We start from the raw sequence: 22205 nt of genomic DNA, 5'->3' as shown, positions 1-22205 counted from the left end.
GAAAATGTCTTTCTCCAAATATCTTTAAAAAGGCAAAATAAATACCCATCTGTTCCCCGATGACAGAACGGCAAAAATGTTAGAAAAGCTGTAGAATGCATCACAGCCACATTTGTAAAGACCTCTTTCAACCATGCATATCCTCCTTCACATATGTCAAAAGTGGGAAAGTGGGATGGTAAAAATGGAAAAGGGGATCCAGGAAGCAACACCTTTAAAGGGAAAATCTATAATCCTATAAAACATTCTCCGGAAAGACAGTCCCTCTTGCACTGAACCTAACCAGAGGTGAGTTAAGGAGCGGAAAGACTATATGCATGAATAAAGTCACCGGAAAACGTCTGTAAATGCATGGGATGGAATGCGTGAATCAGGAGTGCCCTTGGCCGTCACCTTCAGCGTGAGCCTCACAGCGTTGCAGTCCTCCTGCAGTGGGTTCAGCTTCAGCGTCTCCCCAAGGTTGCTGCAGCCCGACGGCTGGTGCTGCCTTTCGCAGCAGACACACACCTCGACACTGTCAAACTTAATCTAGACAGAGGAACACAGACAGATCTCACAATTAAAACGGCATCCTGCCCCGGCGGGTACACTTGAGCTACACAATTCAGATCGCGTAAAAACGCACCCCGCTTCTGTTTTCTTTAAGTAATCAAGCCGAAATGATTTTTTGTGGACAAAAGCCAGGGGGAAAAAACAAAAAACAAACACACCCCAGGAGGAATAACTTCACATTCCAATTTTAAAAGCGATGAATCAAAAGGAATACATGTGGAGTGACAGGTAATTTTGGATGAGTCACAGAAGGAGATTAGAGGAAAGGAAAACTGCTCATGCTGAGGTATACATGGAGATGGGTTCTCACGGCTCTGTGCCCTGGTATGTACTGCTCCCGCGGTCAGCAGTTTCCTGACTCACTTCCTGGCCTACCAAACTCCTACTCATCCATCAGGGCCCAACTCCAGCGTCACCCTGGAAGCCTTGTCTGGTTTTCCCTCTCCGGAGCTGCTTGCCCCTCCCCTGGGCAGCGCACTCCCACCCCAGGTCTGCTGAAGACTTTTTTTTTTTAATTTTTATTTTTTTAAAGATTTTATTTATTTGTCAGAGAGCGAGAGGTAGGGGGAGAGAGAGAGAGCACAAGCAGGGGAAGCAGCAGGCAGAGGGAGAAGCAGTCTCTGTGCTGAGCAGGGAGCCCGACGCGGGGCTTGATCCCAGGACCCTGGGATCATGACCTGAGCTGAAGGCAGACGCTTAACTGACTGAGCCACCCAGGCATCCCTGCTGGACACTTCTTTTGTCCAGCTACAGTTGTGTCCTGTGTGCCCCCCGAGGACAGCCACCACAAGTCACCGTCATAGTACTGACAATGCGATGAGATGTGGCATTTCAATAAACACTGAATAAATAAAAATGTCTTGGACAATTAAAAACCATGGGAAGAAAAAAGGGAAAGTCGAGTATTTTAAAAAGCCTGGAGCCCAGGAGGAGACCTTCAGAGCGCGTGGGTCCTCCTCCCCCCACAGCCTGAAATGAAACGGTTCAGCCAGGCTGCAGAAATGAGAAATTCTGCATCCTGCCACTCACTCGGCCCTGCACGCCCACCCTCATTTCCTCGTTCCCATTCCTAGCTGAGTCCTCCTCTGTGGCTAATTGCTATCGCATATGCACCCAACTGCTCACAAACACAGACTTCCAGAAAGAAAAAGGGACAGCCATAGGTCAAGGGCATGGTCCATGGCCAAATTTTCATCTATTTTAAACTTCTGGATAGTTTATCCCTTACCTACTTTATACTTCAATTTGCTCTTTTAATTCGATCTTCTAATGTAATGAGTGACAGGCTGGAGGAGGAGAACTGAGGGCTGGAGGCCAGCAGCAGGACGAGAGAGACGTACAGCCACTGCCCCGGGCCTCGGCCACCCCACCTACGGGAGGGGGCCTGTAAAAGTCACCTTTGCCTTTCATGCTTTTAGCAATGTCTCCAGTCTCCAGAGCTGAAGTCCACACTGAGCATGGAGCCCAGCTCAGGGGGGCCTAACAACACCCCCGTAACAACACTCCCCAGAGAAGGTGCAGGCGGCACCCACCCTGGGCGTCTGCAGGGCCAGGCTGCTCAGTACAAGTCCCTCCCACGGCTCCCCTCCTTTGCACAAGGCAGCCATGCCTGCAGACCCACAGGACACACAGAACTCGGGGCCCCAAGTGGGACAGCTGGGACTGGGCCCCTTAAGCCCGCACAACCAGATGTGTGCTCTGGGGAAGGCCCTTTCCTGCTGGCTGGCCAGGGCTGCGCTGTAGGGACACTGTTCTAGAACAGACCCCTCGGACTGCAGGTTCTTCTCCAACTAGAGATGCCATGAAATGAAGAAGTACAGGGGCGCCTGGGTGGCTCAGTTGGTTAAGTCATGATCCCAGAGTCCCGGGATCGAGCCCCGCATTGGGCTCCCGGCTCATCGGGGAGTCTGCTTCTCCCTTTGAACCTCTCCCCTCTCATGTGCTCTCTGTCTCAAAATAAATAATAAATAAAATCTTAAAAAAAAAAAAAGAAAAGAAAAGAAGAAGTACATTTGCAAAGTACAACAGCCATTCCTCTTGTCTGGGAAACTGCTTTATGTTGGTCTCAGCCTATTGATAGTGATGCTATGGGCTAGGAATGCCTGGGGGCATTCACCTGGGCCCGTATTACCTGTGATGAGCCCCCACAGACATTATTACCCCGACTGGAGCTAAAGTTGTAGCTAATGTTGTGGTTCTTAAAATGACTGCAAGACCCTCCTCAGCAACAACCATCAGGGAACTTGGATAAAACAAAGCATATTAGTTAAAGTTCCTGGAGGGTACACAGTACACCCAGGGCCACTCAGGGATGCCACGATGGGGGGCAGTGGGGGGAGAGGCCACCTGGGGCTTTGCCTTTACTGTAGTTCAGGGTGGGCTAGGTGCCTAGGATTTCATAGGTTCATTCTTAAACCATAAGAGCAGGAATTAATTAGAGCATGGGAAGGGAAAAGCAGGGTCACACAAGAGGTCAGTTATTTGGGTCACCCAGGGCTTTCTAAGAGGGAATCTTCATGGCTGGAGTGGCCTGGCTCCTCATCTAATTTTGTGGCTTGTAACTGTAGGCAATGTGTTTATTAGAGATGGATGGCTTTGAGATGAACGCCCTGACGATCAAAAGCTTAATGTCAGGCACTTACAACTAGAGACTCTTTCCCCAGAGCCCATCCCCCCCCATCCCTCCCCACCCCCACCCCCAGTGTCCCACCTTTGCCAGGGCTCAGCTGCTCAGGGAAGCCTCCTGATAACCTCCTTAGTGCCTTCCGCCTTCCTCTGTTCTCTCCCTCCCTCGGCCCCACTCCTGGTCCCCCTCACTCTCTTCTGCTTTCTCCTCTGACCACGGCATTGACCACCTCCACACATGCCCTAGTTTATCTTTTGTTCCACCCATCAAGAGTATAAGGCAAGGAGTTGGGTCTGTCTTATTCACAGGTGCATGAAAGAACGTACAACAGCGCTGGCTGGGAGTGGCTTTCTCTCCCGATCTCTCCACCACCTGCCTGCTACCCCGGCTGGAACAATATGAGGGGTAGCCTGGTTGGCATCTTCATGAAAAGATCCCTGCTTGAAAGGAGCATCACATCGCACTGTCTACTAGCCACACTGGTCTAATTAGCTTATCATGTCACACTCTTGACTGTGGGCATAAAATAGCCTGATGCTGGAAGAGGAAGGAGGAGATAATTTGGGGGGAGCAGGCAAGGCTAGGTAAGTCTTCAATGGAGCAGAAAGGCCTCAAAAAAGATTCTCAAGGCACCCACGGCCAAGTCTGCATAAGTTTGAAACGGTGTCTCTTGTTAGATACTTAAAGTATGCCCACTCTGAGTTCAAAGCCACAGCCCAACACTTTCTTCAGAGCACACATACATTTTTCCAACTGAAGAATTAAGATTCTACAATCAGGGGAAATCTATTTAAACTACAGGAAGTACCTAGTACCTCGGGGAATGCTCAAGACCAGTCATCACCCACGTGAGTAAATGCACAGCCCAGCACTTTACTGAGACCAATACTGTCGTGGTGTGGCTGGGATTTAGTTTAATTCCAATGTAATTTAATTTTAATTCAATTTAAATGTAAAAAAAAACCAAACCCTACACAACCTTTAGAAAAAAAATACTGGAGAAAATCTTTAGGATCTAAGGCTAGGCAAAGAGTTCTTGAAGTGACACCAAAAGTGTAAGAGCAAAAATTGACTTTTGTGCTACAACTGACCCATTACGAGGATGAAAGACAAACTACAGACTATAAGAAAATATTTGCAAACCACCATATTCAACAAAACCATAGACCATGGGCGCCTGGGTGGTTCAGTAGTTAAGTGTCTGCCTTTGGCTCAGGTCATGATCCCAGGGTCCTGGGATCGAGCCCTGCATCGGGCTCCCTGCTCGGTGGGAAGCCTGCTTCTCCCTCTCCCACTCCCCCTGCTTGCGTTCCCTCTCTCTCTGTGTCTGTCAAATAAATAAATAAAATCTTAAAAAAAAACAAAACAACCCATAGACTATATATGATTTTTGTCTTTTATACTCAAAATTTTAACTGTTCTGTTTTATTGTTTGCTTAGTGTCCTATGTGCCCATCTCTAATTCACCCTCAATCTTGCCAAGAGAACTGAAAATATCCCCTGAGTATGATCCTACTCATCAGATGTTCTGTCAGCTTTATTTTCTTCTTAGAGACCATTTCATTGAGCCCCTATCTCCTGCTTCAATCTGGACTAGTCGATCTATAGGCAGTCCGGACACGCGGGTCATGTACATTCTGGGAAATCCTTCTCCCCTCATCTCAAAAGTCTCTCCCTTTCCTGGGTTAGATCCCCTCTTCTCCTGTTTCTTGACTTACTGTCTCACTGTGGGGAAGTAAGCTCCTTCAGAACTTTCCTGGCTAAAATTTAAAAGACTGAAAATCCCCGGTTTAAGCCAGGATGGGGAGCACTGGGGACCCTCATAGAAGTCTAGTGGATGTGTAAACTGACACAACCACTTTGGAGAATGGCAAGACATTATCCACTTTGTAGTAAGAAACTTAGGATGAGGTTGATATTTCTACCAACAGATACCTAATTGCTCCAATACCATTTGTTGAAAAGGCTATCTTTTCTCCATTGCTTTTGACCTTTGTCAAAAATTGACTGGGTCTATTTCTGGGTTCTCTATTTTGTTCCATTTGTCTATTTGTCTCTCTCTCTGCCTTATTACTGTGGCTATAAGACTTGAAATCAAATAAGCTGATTCCTGCCCTTCATTCTTTTTCAGAATCGTTTCTTTGCCTGGGGCAACTGGGTGGCTCAGTCAGTTAGGACCAGTCTCTGTGGGGCATGGAACCTGCTTAAGACTCTCTCTCTCCCTCTCCCCCTCCCCCCACCACCCATGTTCTCTCTTTCTCTCTCTCTAAAAAAAAATTGTTCCTTTGCCTTTCCATATACATTTTAGTATAAGATTGTCTATGTCTACAAAGAAACTTGCTGGGGTTTTGATAGGAACTGCATTAAACCTGCCTATCAATTTGGGGAGAATTGGTATCTTTACTATGTTGTGTCTTCCAATTCATGAATGCAGTATGTCTCTCCATTTATTTAGAATTTGTTGATTTATTTCATCATCATTATGTAGTTTTCAGTGTATATGTTCTGTACATATTTTGTTAGATTTACATCTATGCATCTTTTAAAGATTTATTTATTTATTTGAGAGAGAGAGAGAGGAGGAGCTGAGGGAGAGGGGGAGAGAGAGAGAATCTCAAGCAGACTCCGCACTCAGTGTGGAGCCTGAGGAGGGGCTTGATCTCACAACCCTGACATCACGACCTGAGCTGAAATCAAGACTTGATGCTTAACTGACTGAGCCACCCAGGTGCCCCTCCCTTATTATCTTTTTGATGTCTGCAGAGTCTGAAGTTATATCCCCATTTGATTTCAAACATTGGTAATCTGTGTCTTCTATCTTTTTTCCTTAGGGGAGGTTTGTCAATTTTATTGGTCTTATCAAAGTATCAGCTCCTTTTTTCATTGATCTCATCTGTTTTCCTTTTTTCAATTTCACTGAGATGTGCCCTTATTTTTTTTTATTTCCTACTTGCTTTGGGTTGATTTTGTCCTCCTTTTCTAGTTTCTTGAGGTAGGAAATTAGGTTACTGATTTGAGACTTCTCTTTGCTTCTTATGTAAGCATCTAGTGCAACAAACTTCCCTCTCAGTATTACTTTAGCTGCATCCCACATATTTTGATATATCATGCTTTATTTTCATTCCTTTCTAAATATATTTGAATACTCCCTTGAGACTTCTTCTTTGATCCATGGATTATTTAGAAGTGTGTTGTTTAACTTCCACATGTTTAGAAATATTCCTCATAATAGTAAAGAAAACTTATAATATAGCCAGAAGTTCCATGCTAAAGATGAGTAAGATGAAAAGATAACATATGGCAACCACACAAATATAGCATGAAAAGGGAAAGGGAATGAGGAAATAAAGAATCATAGCCTATAAACAGGACACCTCACTATTATAATGGTTTTAGAAAACAGAAAATCTTTTCTTCCTAATTGTTTTTTTTTTTCCCCTATAGGTAAATTATCCCATTTTTCTATGGCTGCTTCAAGATTTTTTCTTTGTCTTTAGTTTTCTTAAGTTTGACTATGATGTGTCTTGGTGCAGATTTCTTTGGGAGTATTCTGTTTGGATTTGCTCAGCTTCCTGAATTTTTTTAATGTCTTTTGCCAAATTTAGGGAGTTGTCAGCCATTATTTCTTCAAGTATTTTTCAGCCTTGCTTTTTTAATCCTTTCTTTCTGTAACTCTAATGACATGAATGTTAGACCATAAGCCACTGAGGCTCTGTTCATTTCTGTTTCCAGTTGATTTCCTCTCTGGTGTTCAATTTGGGTAATTTCTATTGTTCCATCTTCCTGTTCACTGATTCATTTCTCTTTCCCCTTATTTCTGCCACTGAGCCCAGCCACTGAGCTTTTTATTTCATTCATTTTGAATTCTAAACCTTCCCTTTGGTTCTTCTACATATCTTCTACCTCTTTGCTGAGGCTTCTTATTTATTTATTTCAGAAATGTTCATAATTCCTCATAGAGGCATTTTTATCATGTACTATAGATGAACATATGAAAGTCAAAACAATAAAACAGTGAGAAGATAAGAAAGGAGAACACCTTCATGTCCTTGGAGTAGGAAAACACTTCTTAAACATGGCTCAAAATGTGTTAATCATAAACAGATGACTGATGTATCTGACTATTTAAAATGAAGAACTTCTTTTCATCAAACAATACCCATACGAGAGTAAAAGCAGGAGATTTTTGCATCACATGTAAGTACAGAGGACTTATATCCAAAACAAACAAACAAACATAAAAAACCTCTCTAAACATTAAGAAAAAGACAAACTACCCAGTGTGAAGATGTGATAAGGAGCCCCACTGCAACAGTAATCTGAGAAACATAAATCAAAATTACAATTAGATGTCAGTTACTCCCTCACCAGAATGGCTAAAATGGAAAAATAATTACAATAGACAATACCAAGTGATAATAAGGATGTGAAACAACAGGAACTCTTGTACATTGCTGATGGGGGTGTGAAATGGGACAACTTTGGAAAACAGCTTGGTGTTACCTACTTACATTAAAGATTACTACCCAATCTCATGTGATATCCAAAAGATATTCTAATTCTAGGAACACATCCCAAAAATGCATGCAATGGTAACAAAAATCAGGAGCTAGAAAGTTCAGAGCAACATTATGCAAAATAGCCTCACACAGAAAAGTGACTGAGGTCCACCAACAGTGGAACAGACAAATGAATTATATTACACTCAAACCATGCAATATTATAAAGCAGTGAACTGCAGCTATATACCACATGAATAAATTACACAACATAAAGTTGAATGTAAGAAGCCAGACACAAAAGAAGAAATATGAAATGTTTTTGTTTAGATGAAGTCCCAAGAAACAAGTAAAATTACACTATGGTGTTCAGAGGTTCTTGCATAGTTGGTACAACTGTAAAGAAAATAAAAGATGTGAATATCCTAAAACTTAAGATGGTGATTACCCTCAGTGGAAATGGAAAGGAAGTGAATTGGGAGTGCATAAGGAGGGCCTTGAGTTATTGGGGAAGCTCTATTTCCAGATTTTAGTGGAGGTCACATGGATATTTGCCTCATGATAAACGGCTGAGCTTTATATTTTTGTTTTGTGCACTTTCTTAAATATGTTTTATATTCTCAGTGGAAAAGGTTAAAAACAAATGACTTGCTTGAAAACAAATAAAATGCAAAACTTAAATTAGGAAAAGAACAAAACCAAATTAACAGAAAATAGGAAAAAGGAATTTAACATAAAAAGTGAAACTAATGGAATGGAAATAAAGATATTAGGATAAAGCCTAAAGATGGCTCTTGAATAGACAAAAAAACAGAAACAAAAACAAGAACAAACCCTCAAAAAAACCTCAGACAAATGCCTCATAGGATTAAAAACAAACAAAAGCCAAAGCAAACAACATTAGAAATGAGAAAGGAGCTTTAACTATAGACATGCTGGAGATTTAAAGAATATGGGAGCCTCTACAGCTGTAAATCCAAAAATCTAGAGGACATGGATGATTTCCTAGCGAAATATAAAGTACTGCACTGAGTCCAAGAGATGCAGTAAACCCAAAGTCCAATAACCATAAAAGATACTGGAAAGTCCAAAATGGTATTTCAGGCTCAGTTCATTCCAACCTTTAGTGAAAAGATAATTCCTATGTTTTAGCTAATGCTATTGATACATAAGAAAAATTGTAAACTGTGTAAATATTGGAAAGGACAGCACTGTCTTTCTCTCCAAATGATATGATTGAATATCTAAAAAAACCCTAAGAGAACATACTTAAAAACAACTGGAATTAAGATTATTTGCTACATTGAGTATAATAAATATGATACTAATAACAACAAAATAAAAATAAAAATGGCAGGGCACCTGACTGGTTTAAATAGAGGAGCATGCCATTTTTGATCTCGGGGTTGTGAGTTTGAGCCCCACGTTGGGTGTAGAGGTACTAAAAAAACAATAAATAAAACTTAAAAAAAAATAAAAATGGCAAGCATTGTACTCAAAGTTAATAGTAACAAATGCAAAATGCCTAGAAATGCATTAAACACGAAATAAATTAAACATGGAAATTAAATGACCAACGTGAAGCTATGCATAAAATGTTATTAAATAGCAAAAACTCAGGTAGAGTAGATCTGGGTCATTCTATGCAGCCACCCACCGCCATTAAGCCTTCCTCCTCGGTTTGGGGAATCCTCACGTTAGGAGTCTTCTACCTTCTCCAGAAAGGCTTTCCAGGCCTGCCTTGCTGAGAGGGAGCCCTTGAGGGAGGGCTCCACCCATGAGACACTCCTGCACAAGGCTTTGGGTGGGAGCTTGGGACACAGAGATAGGTGCTGAACTGACTCCATTCTGAAACAGGGGGCAGCACACACACACACAGAGCTTCCAGAGGAGGCAGGAGCTGAGGTTCTGGAGACAGTACCCAAAGCCTAGGATCAGCAGGGTCAGTAACATGCTACTGGTGGGGTCACAGCCCAGTGGTGATGGAGTCTTCCTCAAAGCATTCCGTAGTATAATTTGGAGCGTCGTTCCTTTCCTGGCCTTATAGCCTCCAAACTTGGTTTCTGGCCATCCTGGGGTCTCTGTGAACTCTTTGGGTTCCTTCTGGGTGAAAACTAGTTTGAGCTGGTTTCTTCCCAACTGAAAACCCTGCCTGACACATACGGCGTGACTCAGTGAAGGTACACAGCCTGCTCTTAAACGGAAAGACGCAATCTCCTAAAAACTGCCAGTTCCTTCCCAAGGAATGCACAACACATGTGCGGGCATGCCAACCAGAATCCCAGCGGATTGGATGGAAGTGGACAAAATCATTTTCAAGATTTATAGAATAACAAATGTGTAAGAATTATCCAAAAATTTTTTTGAAAAAAAAAAGTGATAAAGGGAGGCGTGGATGTCTTGACAGATATTAGTGTTTTAATCAACACACTAAGGTCATGGCTTAAAAAGAGATAGAGAGTTCATATCTGTTGGAACTGTATGGAACAGTTTCAGAAATCACAATGATCATTTACAGGAACTTAGTATGTGGAAAACATGGCATTTCAATTCAGTAGGAAAAAGATAGTTTGCTTAATAATGGGTGCTTGCATAATAAGCTATTTATCTATAATTTTCTCAAAACAAATAAAAAGAAAATATATTTGACTAAGAATCTAAATTAAAAAAATAAAAACCCAGGAAAATGTAAAAGAATGGTTGCATAAACATGGAGTGTAGAGTCCTCTGAAAAGCAAACCAAGAATCTCAGGAAGCTATGAAATTCTCAAAATAAAAGACAGACGAGGACAAAGTCTCTGGCCAGCCAGGCCTAGAGTAGAGCAATCAATACACACACATTTTCCGCCAAGACTGCTAACCTACTAGGTTATGGGTCTGGAGCTCCCAGATACGTTTTCAGGAGGTGGGCAAAGAGTTAATAGCCCTAACAGCTTTAGGAATGAGAAAGGGAACATAAATACAAATGCAGAGGGGACTAGAAATGAGAAGGAAATGCGAAGAATAACTATGTGCCAGTAAATTTGAAAATCTAGAAAAAATAGACGATGTTCTATGAAAACGGCAATTAATAAAATTGGCAATGTGAAAAGCAAAACAAAATGGAACAACCAGGTTTACAAAAACATGGACCGACTACGAACCATAGAAGGAATCTTACAAGGTGGCACCTGAGGACATCTACGTGGCCTAAAATATGTGCCATCTTCTTTAGATGCATGGCAGGGATGAAGTCCCTCATTTCCCTGACCTGTCGATGACTCTACTAACGATTCCTAGTTCTGGAGAATTCCGGCGGGAACAGCTTGGTTCACAGGCCTGCCTTGGGGCTGAGTGAGTGCGGGGCACCAAGAATGCGCATAATGGGGAGATGTGCTGCCCGAAAGAAAGCAGGCCAAATGGCCCTCCAAAAAGGCTCATCTGGTTTGGAGTCTAATCAACTCACAAAAAGAAACCGTAAGAAATGCACCAAATGGTTGTTTTCCTTTTCTTCTTCCCACGGAACTGTATTAATGCACAGGGGTCAAGTTACACTCTGGCAAGTTCTCATCATGCCATGACCACTGGCAGGCAGGCATAACTGGGGATTCACCACTTCTGGATCTGGGAGCATTGCCTTTGGCTTTGGTGTGTCCTTCTGCTCTGATCAACTGGACAAAGTGTCCAGAGTTCTGATCTGGTCTGCTCTCCCACACCTCAAAACCCTGCAAGGAATTTGTTCACATGATCATGCCCCTACCTTGGCACAAGGACAGAAGGAGCTGATGTAAATGGCAAGACTGTTTCCTCAGGGAGAAATAGAAAGGGAGAGACGGGGCTTGGCTGGGAAGCAGAGTTTATCACGTTAAATAACCCTTCTGTGACCCCAAGGAATAGACATCAAAATAAATCTTTTCCATTGGTTGTTTCACTGAGTTTGTGATTAATCCTAAGAAAAATTCTGGAAACCTCCTGATTAGTTCTCTGACCTCAACATCATGTGTGGAAGGCTGACAGATTTATTTCGGGAGTGCCCCTCCGTGTTCGGGTCACTGGGAGCGATGCAGCCGAGGCTTTGCAAATGAAGCTGCAGTAATTTTTCATGAATCTCTTTGGAGCATTCACCAGCCAGCCGGCCCCCTTATTTATGGTCCATCAGCCTTTCAGGGAGAGAAAAGGACTTACACAACAGAGAGGGATGCCCCTGTGATTCTTTTAAGAAGCACAAATGAGACAGCTATGTGACCTTCAGACACTCCCAAAAGGAACGCAGCAGGGAAGGCTGAACCTGGTGGGGGTGGGGTGGGGGGCAGCCCACAGATCCCGGAGATGCTCAGTGGGCAGACCGTCCTTGAAGGTGACAAGCCTGCTGAGACCCAGAGAAAGCAAAGCATGCAGGACAGAGTCAGACCCACTTGGGGTCCTTTCTGCTAAGGAGTGACGCAGGGCAAGCCACAGAACCTGAGCTTCCCGTTCCTGGGGTAAAAGTGCAAAGTGCAAATATTGCTAGTTGTTGTTGTTATTCATTGTATTACTTTAATTGGAGAATAGGTTTGCAAAAACCCGCCCTAGTTCTGCATACTTCTAGCATTCCACCATTTTCACAGACATCCTTGTTAATATGCCAAACTCACTAACGTGGCTCACCTAGTCCTGGCCCTGCTTATTCTGAGTGACCCCTCTGTCCTGCCACATTCCTGCTGTTGGCAGTGTGGAGTTCCTAAAACACAGGCCCTGTTGATGTGAGACTAGAGAACTCTCACGCTGGTGGACACTCAGGACACTGAATGACGCGGGTCAGACCCCAGAAACGACAGGAATCATGCTACAACAATGATAAACCCTGAAAACATTATGCTGACTGAAAGAAGTCAGACACAAAAAGGCCACACAATATAGGATTCCATGAAATGGGATGTCCTCATGAAATGTCCAGCCCAGGAAAATCTAGAGAGAGATTAGTGGTTGTTTGGCACTGGGGGTGAAGGTGGGAATAAGGGTGTAAGGGGGGGGGGTGATAGCTAAAAGGTATGGGATTTTTTTTTGTTTTTTAAGGTGATGAAAATGTTCTAAAATTGACTGTGGTGGGGCACCTGGGTGGCTCAGTTGGTTGAATGTCCGGCTCTTGGTTTCGGCTCAGGTCGTGATCTCAGGGTTGTGAGATCGAGCCCCATGTCAGGCTCTGTGCTCAACATGGAGTCTGCTTGAGATTCTCTCTCTCCCTCTGCCTCTGCCCCTCCCTCCTGCTCTCTCTCTCTCCCAAAATAAATTTTAAAAATCATTAAAAAAATATAATTGACTGTGGTAATGGTTACACATATTGGTGGATATACCAGAAACTATTAAATTGTACACTTTAAATAAGTAAATAGTATGGTGTATGAATTATATCCCAATAAAGGGGGTTAAAAAGAGAAACAATTATCCTCACTGACTTAGCTTCAACATCCTGCCAACATGTTTAATATTCACAAGTGTGCCATGAACATAGAAAGCTTAAGACCAATAAACTCTACCTTCTCCATCACGATCTCCCCAGTGTGACGCTGCTGGGAGCTCGGCCTTAGCCAGACTCTCTGGGCTGCAGAGAGCAGACCACCCCCTTCCTTCCCAAGTATCTGAATCCATTTGCCAAAAGCAGCCCTTGCGGCCGGCACCCTTTCCCGGCTTCTTAGGCTCTTCCTTGCTCTGGAGGCTTTAGGGACTGGGACACCTGTTCCTGCCAGAGAGGCAGTGGGTTCCTGCCAGGCTTGGGGATGCAGCCAGCCAGTCACTGGGAGGGCAGGGCACCCCAGCTTCCCTTCCAAGCCAGTGACACAACCCCACTGTGCTAGCCTCTCCCAGCCTGGTCTCCCCCCAGGGGCCTACAGCCCCAGAAGGAATATTCCAGGCAAGCTGTTCCTCGGCAGGGATGGGGGTAAGAGGGGTTGGGGAAGCCTGTCCTTGCAATCATGGCTTGACCTGTGACTCTGACCTTGAAAATACAGAAGCAGCTAAGTCTTCGCTGTATTTCTTTTCTTTTTTTTTTTTTTTAAAGATTTTTATTTACTTATTTATTTGAGAGAGAGAATGAGAGAGAGAGAGAGAGAGCACATGAGAGGGGTTAGGGTCAGAAGGAGAAGCAGACTCCCTGCTGAGCAGGGAGCCCGATGCGGGACTTGATCCCGGGACTCCAAGATCATGACCTGAGCCGAAGGCAGTTGCTTAACCAACTGAGCCACCCAGGCGCCCAAGTCTTCGCTGTATTTCTTAAAATGGAAATACATTTGACATATAACAGTGTGTAAATGTAAGGTGTACAACATTGCAGCAGTAGTTTGGGTGTATCTATGACTCTGCCGCAGCAGGTCACCCACCCCGGGGAAGAGAGAAGTAAGAGATTCTGCAGATTCTTGCCAGCCAAGCAGGGAGTGCGGACAACAGCCTCATGAGACGAAGTTCCGACACGCTGCCCCATGCAGAGAAGCCAGGAAGGACCCCAGGTCTAACGTGCAGACCTGGGTACCACGGCTGGTCTGGGAATTTAAAAAGCCAGTTTCTTCCATTCTCATCAGCTTGTAAGGACTCAGACAAAAAAGTAACAAAATCTCTGAGACCATGAACCTGGAGGAGATGCCGCAGCACACAGAACTGTGGTCCCCTCCGCAGCCCCCCACCCACATTCCAGCTGTGGACGGCTTCAGCTTTCTTGTGATTGGCTAATTTTTTTTTTTTTCCCAAGAGAAAAGGATCCTTTTAAAACGTATCCACATCACTTAACAATTGTTTTAGAACGTTTTTGCCGAGAGAGCAGTAAGTAATGACAATAACTATTAGTAATTAGTTATAGATTATCTTACCACTTTTTATTTCTTGGTAAATGTTTGGGATTTTAAAAATTTCACAGTCTGAATCTTGAATATTTTGAAGGAAATATGCAAAAGAAAAAAAGTCAAATAAATAGGTAGAGACATATAGATGAATTTACTCTACCCCACCTTAAGACTTTGAAAGGGGAAACACCTTTTTCATTAGTGAAGTTAATGCTTAAACCAATTTAGATCCTGTGATATACTGTAAAGATGGATTTATCCTTAGAAAAACTTTTCAAGCACGTTTTTCAAATAACCTAAAAATATGATCAGGTTAGAAATTCCTAGATTCTTAAGAAATATAAAGTGAAATTACCTGTGACCCCTACAGGCTTTAAAAACGAAAAATACAGACCAAAATGGATAGGAAAAAAAATGATTTTGGTTCATCACTAAAATAAACATTATTCTAAAGTGAAATTTTCCAATTGCTGTATCTGCTGATATATACACATGTATAATTACATTTAACTATAAGCGGACATAAAATCACTGCTTTGTGATGAATAATTGGGACTGCTACTAAGACGTGACAGTTACCCAAGTCTGTGTGAGCCAGAACTGTGTTAAGAACTTTCCGTCTCTATTATCTTTACAAATAAGGAAACTGAGGCTCAGAGAGGTTAAGTGACTTGCCCGAGGTCACAGAGCTGGTCTGGAGCCAGGACTGAATCCAGAACTTGTATTCAGAAGTCAGTACCACCCTTTCTCCACTTCCCCCGTGTCTCAGACATGCCAAATTGCTTACATTCCCGGGACAAGCTGAGACCTTTCCACTCTCGCCTTTATTACTAGTGTTCCCTCCCTGGACTGTCCCCTTCAACCAACCCCTTCCAGGAATCACATTACTCAAGGCTCAGCTCCACTGCCCTCCTTTGTGTAAACTTTCCCGATCTCGACAGTGAGATTTAAAACCTTTGTCCTCTCTTCTCCCATTTCTTAATGATAGCACTCAGTTTATTATGCTTTATGATGATAATTTAACTCTATCCTTTTTTTTTTCCTAAAAAGCTATTGTAGAATTCTTGAGAACTGGGACTTACTTTTGTGTCCCCCCCAGAAGGGATGGCAAACACAAGACACACATCCCTTCATTTCCCTTTCTTTTGCTCTTGGAGTCCAGACACAGCCTCAGAATCCTACTTTACACACTGCTCTCAGCATTTACTACCAGATGATAGAAATTGGCACCCCAGGTGAAACCTACTTGCCATGGTAGATATGACTACAAAATAACCCAAACAAACAAACAAAAAAACCACATGCTTCCAACTGAATGTACATAAGGACACCATAAAATGTTGATGCTTAACTAAGGGAGAATTAGCTTATTCCTTAAACATGTATAGTCTACTTTGAAATGATTAAGAAATGTTGGCATATAAGGAGGCTTCCCAGTGCTCTCCTTGCCTCTGCCCAGCAGCTGGGAGAAGTGATTCTCCCCTCTGCCCCAAATTACAGTCTGGGTTTGGGGGAGGCACCAGCACACAACAGAGGTCAGATTCCTAAGCAAGTGGGACATGCATACACTCCTGGTGCAAGTGAAGATCAGCCCAAACCACTCTGGAAAACTGTTTGTCAACATCCACCAAAGCCAAACACATGTGTACCCTAGGACCCAGAAATTGCGCTTGACCAACAGACAGGCATAGGGATATTCATCAGAAGATGTGCACTGCGATATCCACAGCACCACCATCCTCAATAGCCTCTCTGGGAAGAACCCAACGTCCATCAGAAGGAGGGGAAAATAAACTGGGGTGTGTCCATACAGCGAGAAGCCAGGACTACTTGCAGTGACATGACTGACTCCAGCAGACACATAGGATGAAAACACACTGTTCTAATGTGTGATTCTATTTATAACATGTTGAAAGCCAGGAGGCTGATGGAGGTTAAGTCAGTGGCTGCTCTTGGGGAGGGTGAGCCTCCCGAAGAAGGAAAGATGGGGACTCCTGGAGATGCTGGCCATGTCCTCTCTGCATCTGGTGCTGGTTCCCCAGGTTTGTGAAAAGTCACTGATCTGCACACGTTTGCAGTGTATCGGGGGACAGCCGCAGGGGATGGTGGGAAACCAGAAAGGAAGTTGCACCTTGACACTGTTTCCTCGGCCGGGAATATACCCGACTCCCACTATTGCCATTACTCAAACGTGAAGAATACAAAGAAAGGATCATGTGTTCCAAGTCTTGGCCAAAGCATCTCCCCAGTGGGGCCGAGTACCCTGAGGCTTGAGTTCCCTGCCCCCCATGTGCAAGCATCTCTCAGGGCATCGGGCACACACTACCCACTGACACCCCATCAGGTGAAAAGCGCCCCAGGACGGCGCTGCCTCCTCCGTCCCAGAGCCACACGGGGCCCAGCACTGCCAATCTGCCCTGAACGCACGTATGCGGAGTCAGCACACAAGAAAGGTGGATGCAAAGTGTCGTTTAGGTTAATTCGGTCAGATTTTAGAGGCTTCAAAGAGGTTTTCTACTACTTATGTTTTTTATGTTTTGCACTTTCTGAGGCTCTGACATCTCGGGATCTTGTTGATCCTAGAGAGACAGCTGTTCCCAGGGCCAGCTGATACCTGAAGGAAGAGTAAACAACTTGCTTGTGAATCTGCCTTTCATATGCGAAGCAGCCACTCCGGAGCGCACACCCCCAAGCACCCTGCATCTACAGCTCACACTCCAGGCCAACATCCCTCCTGCCCTAAGTCACTCCGGGGACCACCCCCATGACCCAGAGCCTGCTGGCAAGCCCCAAGGCCGAGGCTTGACCAGTTTTCATCTAGCACCTCGAAGGTTCCCATTCGGCCTGTTCTCAGTCCCTCCAAGCTCATTAGAATTTAAATTTCCACCTTTACACTGACAGAGGTTTTTTGGTCCCTACACTGCTTTTATTAGGACATTTTACACCATCAAAGAAGCTTGGCAGTTATGGACAGATCAGTGTTTCCAAATCCCACTTTTCATATAATTAAAGTACATTAGAACACGGACACGTGGTAGAGAAAGTGCACTCAGGCTGCTGAAGGCAAAGAGCTGCCACGTTCTCGGTTTTTAACTGTGCTTTGGAACAAGCATCAAAGGGACAATGAGACAACATTAAAAAATATTCTTTTCAAACCTCAAAGCTGATGAGAATCTAGGTGGTTTTTTTAATGTGTGTGGGTGTGTGTGTGTGTACGTGTGTATGTGTATATAAAACATTTAAGGAAAAAGTTATCTAATTCCAGAAGATAGGACTTTTATTGTAGCTTGCATTACATTGTTAGAAAGAAAACCACAGACCCCAAATGGTGTTACTTAGGTTAATGCCCCAAGTCAATAAATCAGGGCTTCGTATCTAACCTAAGGGCGGTTTCAACCTTCCCCAGAAATGGAGTTTTATTACCCAGTCAGTCCGGGAATGTTCTGGTCAGTACCAATGAGGTAACTGTCACAGGGTCCTCTCCATCCCTGCTCCCCATCCCCAAAGGAAGAGGAGGTAATCAGCATGATAAGACCCTATGCTCTTCCCCCCCAACCAAGAAAGAGAGAGTGACCACACCTGGAACAATCCTTTCTTTTCTTTTGTTATGAAATCCTCCTCCCATTCTCCTTCCTATAAAAACCTTCCTGTTTGTACCACTCCTCAGAACCCCTCCCCTCTACTTGCCAGATGGGATGCTGCCCGATGATTCAAGTCAAGAATCACGTAATAAAACCAATTAGATCTTCAATGGACTCAGCTGGATTTTGTTTTTTAACAGTCTAAATCATACAATGAAGCCTTATAACCTTCCCGGACCTTTTCAGAGGGGAGTGGGGAACCCCTCCTTGTCATTTATATCATCCGCTATGTTACCTTTATTTCAGTCTTCAGTTGTATTCTATCTATTCAAATTTTTCATCACGTGTGTGCCATCCTGATCAGAGACAGAATCAGGGAGTGTGGGAATTGGAAGGTGCCAATTGCAACCTTCCTGCCAGCCAGCAATTGTCAAACGAGAACACCACGCCAGACTCACAGTCCTCTTTGAAGGTTACCTTCATAGGACATGGCAACAATTTCTACAGTCTTGGGGATTTTTACAAGACCTTTTTGTTCAAATGACACTTTCAAGGACAGCGTCAGGTGGAAAGCTATGAATGTCTCACACTGGCCCCCCTGGGAACAGGAAAACGAGCCTGCTCTCCCTGACACGTTCTCATCACTCGAGAAGCGTGCAACTAGTCAGACACAGAGAGTCCTCCTCTGGGCGCCTCTGGTTAATTACGTAGACTTGCGTTTTCAGTCCGGGCTCGGAAATTTCATTAGTTAGCACCGCAATTAAAGCAGAGCTCCACGTGGCTGGCAGGAATGGAGAAAGGGCTGGAACAATTGGGCTGGTTAACAGGAAAATGAGGAGCATTTAGCGCTTTTCTTCCAGAGAGACCCAGACAAGAATGTTTGCAGCAGCGGTGTTTGGAATAACAGAAAAATTGGAAAGAAGCTCAATGAGGCTCTGTGGTCAAATTAACTCTGGAAATAATGTTTTAAAGAATTAAACGGGACTCTCTCTATGCATGGCTTCCCAGAGTTTTAATAATCTAGGGTGTGTAGTGCTTTGTGTCTTCATGCAGAGAACTGCACAGAGTTGACCACATCCCTCCCCTCCTCCTTCTCCCCTGACCCCCCCATCCATTCACATCTCAGTGACTCATGCTCAGGAGTGGCCAGGGGGCCTGCATCACCCCCCCCCCCGGCTCCCCTGCTTTAGGGGGGCAAGTGCAGGGCCATGCGGGCTCCTTCCTGCTCCTCCCATTTGGAATCACTATTTACAGACACAAATGCCTGTCGACTAGCCTTTGTTCATTCCTAGAAGGTAACATAAGTAGCAGCCAATAAAGAACATTTTTATTAGTTTTAAATTTTTTCTGGCCTCTAACCTAATGGGGTGTGATATTCTCTTGACTTTCAGAGTCAAGTCATACATGAAAATACATCGCTCACACCGTGTGGTGTTTCTAAGTAAAACTGAAAAGACTACTACAGCACTAGACCTCAAGTTGGCTCTTAACAAATTATGCTCTGGTCGCCAATTTCAGTGGTGTGAGCCTATCCAATGGTGGGGGGCGGGTATTGGGGAAGAACCAAGGGAAGAAGGATGTGGGCAGGCTGTGGATTAGTCACCCTCGGGGCAACGGACAGTGATTTTTTTTTTTTTTTTTTTACTTTCTTTTATTCTTGGGAGAACTCGCATAGTGTTTGAGGGCAAAATTGGGGAACTTTACATAAATATCTTATTTTCAGCTTTTCTTGAAAAGTTTCCAGTTCCAGGCTCACTGGGCCTTTGGTGGGAGCTGCTCCCTCAAGACAAGGCTCCAGGCTGGAGTGAGTCTGCATCTGGCTTCGCCCTCAGCAGCCTGTGAGTTTCTGTTTTCTCCTCTCTGGGAAGTAAGGTCCCCTCCTCCATCTGCCTTCCCTCTTCCACAATGTGGACTCCCCCTCCCACTGTCATTTCTGCCCCCATTCCCTTTGTCCTTTATGAGTGTGTTCCTTTTTTCTAACGCTTTACTGACGTGCTGGTGAGCTTCTAGAGGAAGCAGACGCAAGCCCATGGGCTGAGTAAGCTGTGTGCATGCAGTTGGGGGCTCCAAGCATGTTAGCTACCTTGAGAAAGAGCTGATTTTAATCACCATTTTTCCCCTCTAGAGCCCACGCTTCTAGTAGATATTAAAGGCCTGCTAAATACGACATTGGACCAGTACACCAGGAGGTGGAAGGGGACAGAAGGATCCCCTGAAAAGCTGGTTCTGAAGCACCTGGACCTCCAGCTCGGTCCCCAGCCCCTGCAGGGTGGCCTCAACCCTCCACACCTTGGACATCTCAGCAGAATGAAGACCCTTCTCCAGAGAAGGCACAGATGACAGAGGACCAGGGAGGGTGAAGAAGTCCCAAAGAGGATTAAGTCAAGTCTGAAGCTGCCCACTCCATCTCCCTTCCTCAAACACAGGCAGCCCCAACTGTTCACTCAGAGAACTAGTGGGGCCCAGGCCCGAGAGAAAACACCACACACGTTGACATTTGGGGGTCTCCTAAGGAGTGCTAGATGTTATATCAGAGTCCACACTGTTGGGATAGACCATGGTTGACCTTCAAGCTCTTGTTACATTTCCATGAATTATGGGAGGTAGGGCAGTGAGTCAATCCCACCCACAGCTTACCTGTATCCAGGTACAGGGATGAGGAAACATCCTAACAGGTGGCAGGAGACTGGAGAGGCGGTAGTAAGGTCACAAAGGGCCCCAGCCATGAAGTCACAGAAACAAAACCCCCAGAGGACAGGACAGTGATCTTACTACGAGGTAGGGATCAAGTCCGGTGGAGAGAAGTCTCAGGGCCTGAGCACTACGAGGTCCATGGGACACACAGCGAGGGCTGAGTTGTAAGTTCGGGGAGCCTCAGGTCCCCGTGCCTCTCTCAACCCACGAGGCTCCAGCTGCATGGCCTCCTTCCTGTTCTTCAAACTCATCTGGTCAGCCTCAGGGCCTCCTCCCTGCTGCGTGCTCCCTCTCCTGAAACCCTCCTCCCTCTGTTCCTCACTCCCATGCAGGCCCCAGGTCACATGTCCCATGCTCAGAGAAGCTCAGAGCTGCCTCTTCACACCTCCCCGCCTGTTTCCTTATAGCGTTTCTGTTGTCGGAAATTTCCCTGCCTATTTCCTCACAACCCTTTGTTTGATGTGTCATCCACCTGTCCTCTTGGAAGGAATGCTGCACACACGGAGGATACAGAGTCGGGACTTGTCTGTCTCATCACTGATCTGTCCCCAGCACCCAGAACGTGCCAGACACGTGGCTCAGCCTCCATAAAAATGTACTGATCCAATGGATGAAAGAGTCAATGAATGAACATGGGACAGATAAATATTTGTATGGACCCACTGCTGGCCCACGTTACACCTGTCCATTTTTATTTTGCTGAGAATGTTTTCTTTGCTAGAAAACTTCGGGGTTTGGGATCAACTTTCAAACTGCTGCTTTAGCTGGGATAAGGGCAAATTCGCCTGAAGACGAGTTAGAGCAGAATTACGTGGCTCCAAGGGAAAGATACTGTGTGATCATGACACACCGCAAAGAGCCATCAAATGCTAAATTTCTTCTGAAGCTGAGAGAGGCCATGACCATTCTTGACCCCTGATTAGTAGAATAAAAGCTGCGCCTTTTGGCAATAGAGGAAACTATGAAGGAGCCCAGGCCAACAAGACCTCGAGAGGGGCTCTGTACTTTCAGCAAGTTTCCCTTCATCTTTAAAGCCAGGCATTTCCAACAGCCCGCGCCTCAGGCCCTGTCCTGTCGTAATTTATTATTCATCACGATGAAGCTAAATCAGGGTTGCCCTGGTTACTGTGGGGCTCTTCTGAGGGCTGTGGCTACATAATTGGTGTTGGCTTGGTTACTGGATGCTTTCAATTTTGAGACTTGAGTGGTGGTAATAAATGTAGCTATAAGCCTCAAGAAAAAACTCTTAACAGACTCTGGAAAGCATGAGATCATCACAGAATTAAGGTTCCAGTCCAAAATGTGCCACTGAGGGTCTCCACCCGTGGTCCTGAGAAACCCAGTGATAAAACATAAAATAATGGCCCATAAAAATTATCAATGACTTTTTAAAAACAATAACAGACTGAATCAGGAAACTATTAATTCGATTATTTTGGCTAAGTGAATCGGGCTGTCACAC

At 44.5% G+C, this 22205-nt stretch overlaps 1 protein-coding gene across 2 annotated transcripts in view; it reads right to left on the bottom strand.

The window, feature by feature from the left end:
- FAM189A1 (family with sequence similarity 189 member A1) overlaps positions 1 to 22205 on the bottom strand; it is a 470556-nt gene that overhangs the window by 69514 nt on the left and 378837 nt on the right. For both annotated transcript variants that reach the window (XM_032391244.1, XM_032391245.1), the window contains one exon: positions 394 to 528. In XM_032391244.1, the coding sequence (XP_032247135.1) occupies positions 394 to 528 (135 nt within the window). The remainder of the gene's footprint in view (positions 1 to 393; positions 529 to 22205) is intronic.

The sequence above is a fragment of the Phoca vitulina genome, unplaced genomic scaffold (genome assembly GCF_004348235.1).
Source record: "Phoca vitulina isolate PV1807 unplaced genomic scaffold, GSC_HSeal_1.0 scaffold61, whole genome shotgun sequence".
In the NCBI taxonomy this organism is placed as follows: domain Eukaryota; kingdom Metazoa; phylum Chordata; class Mammalia; order Carnivora; family Phocidae; genus Phoca; species Phoca vitulina.
Note: the sequence above shows the minus strand (reverse complement) of the source record. Positions and strands in the feature narration are given on the sequence as shown.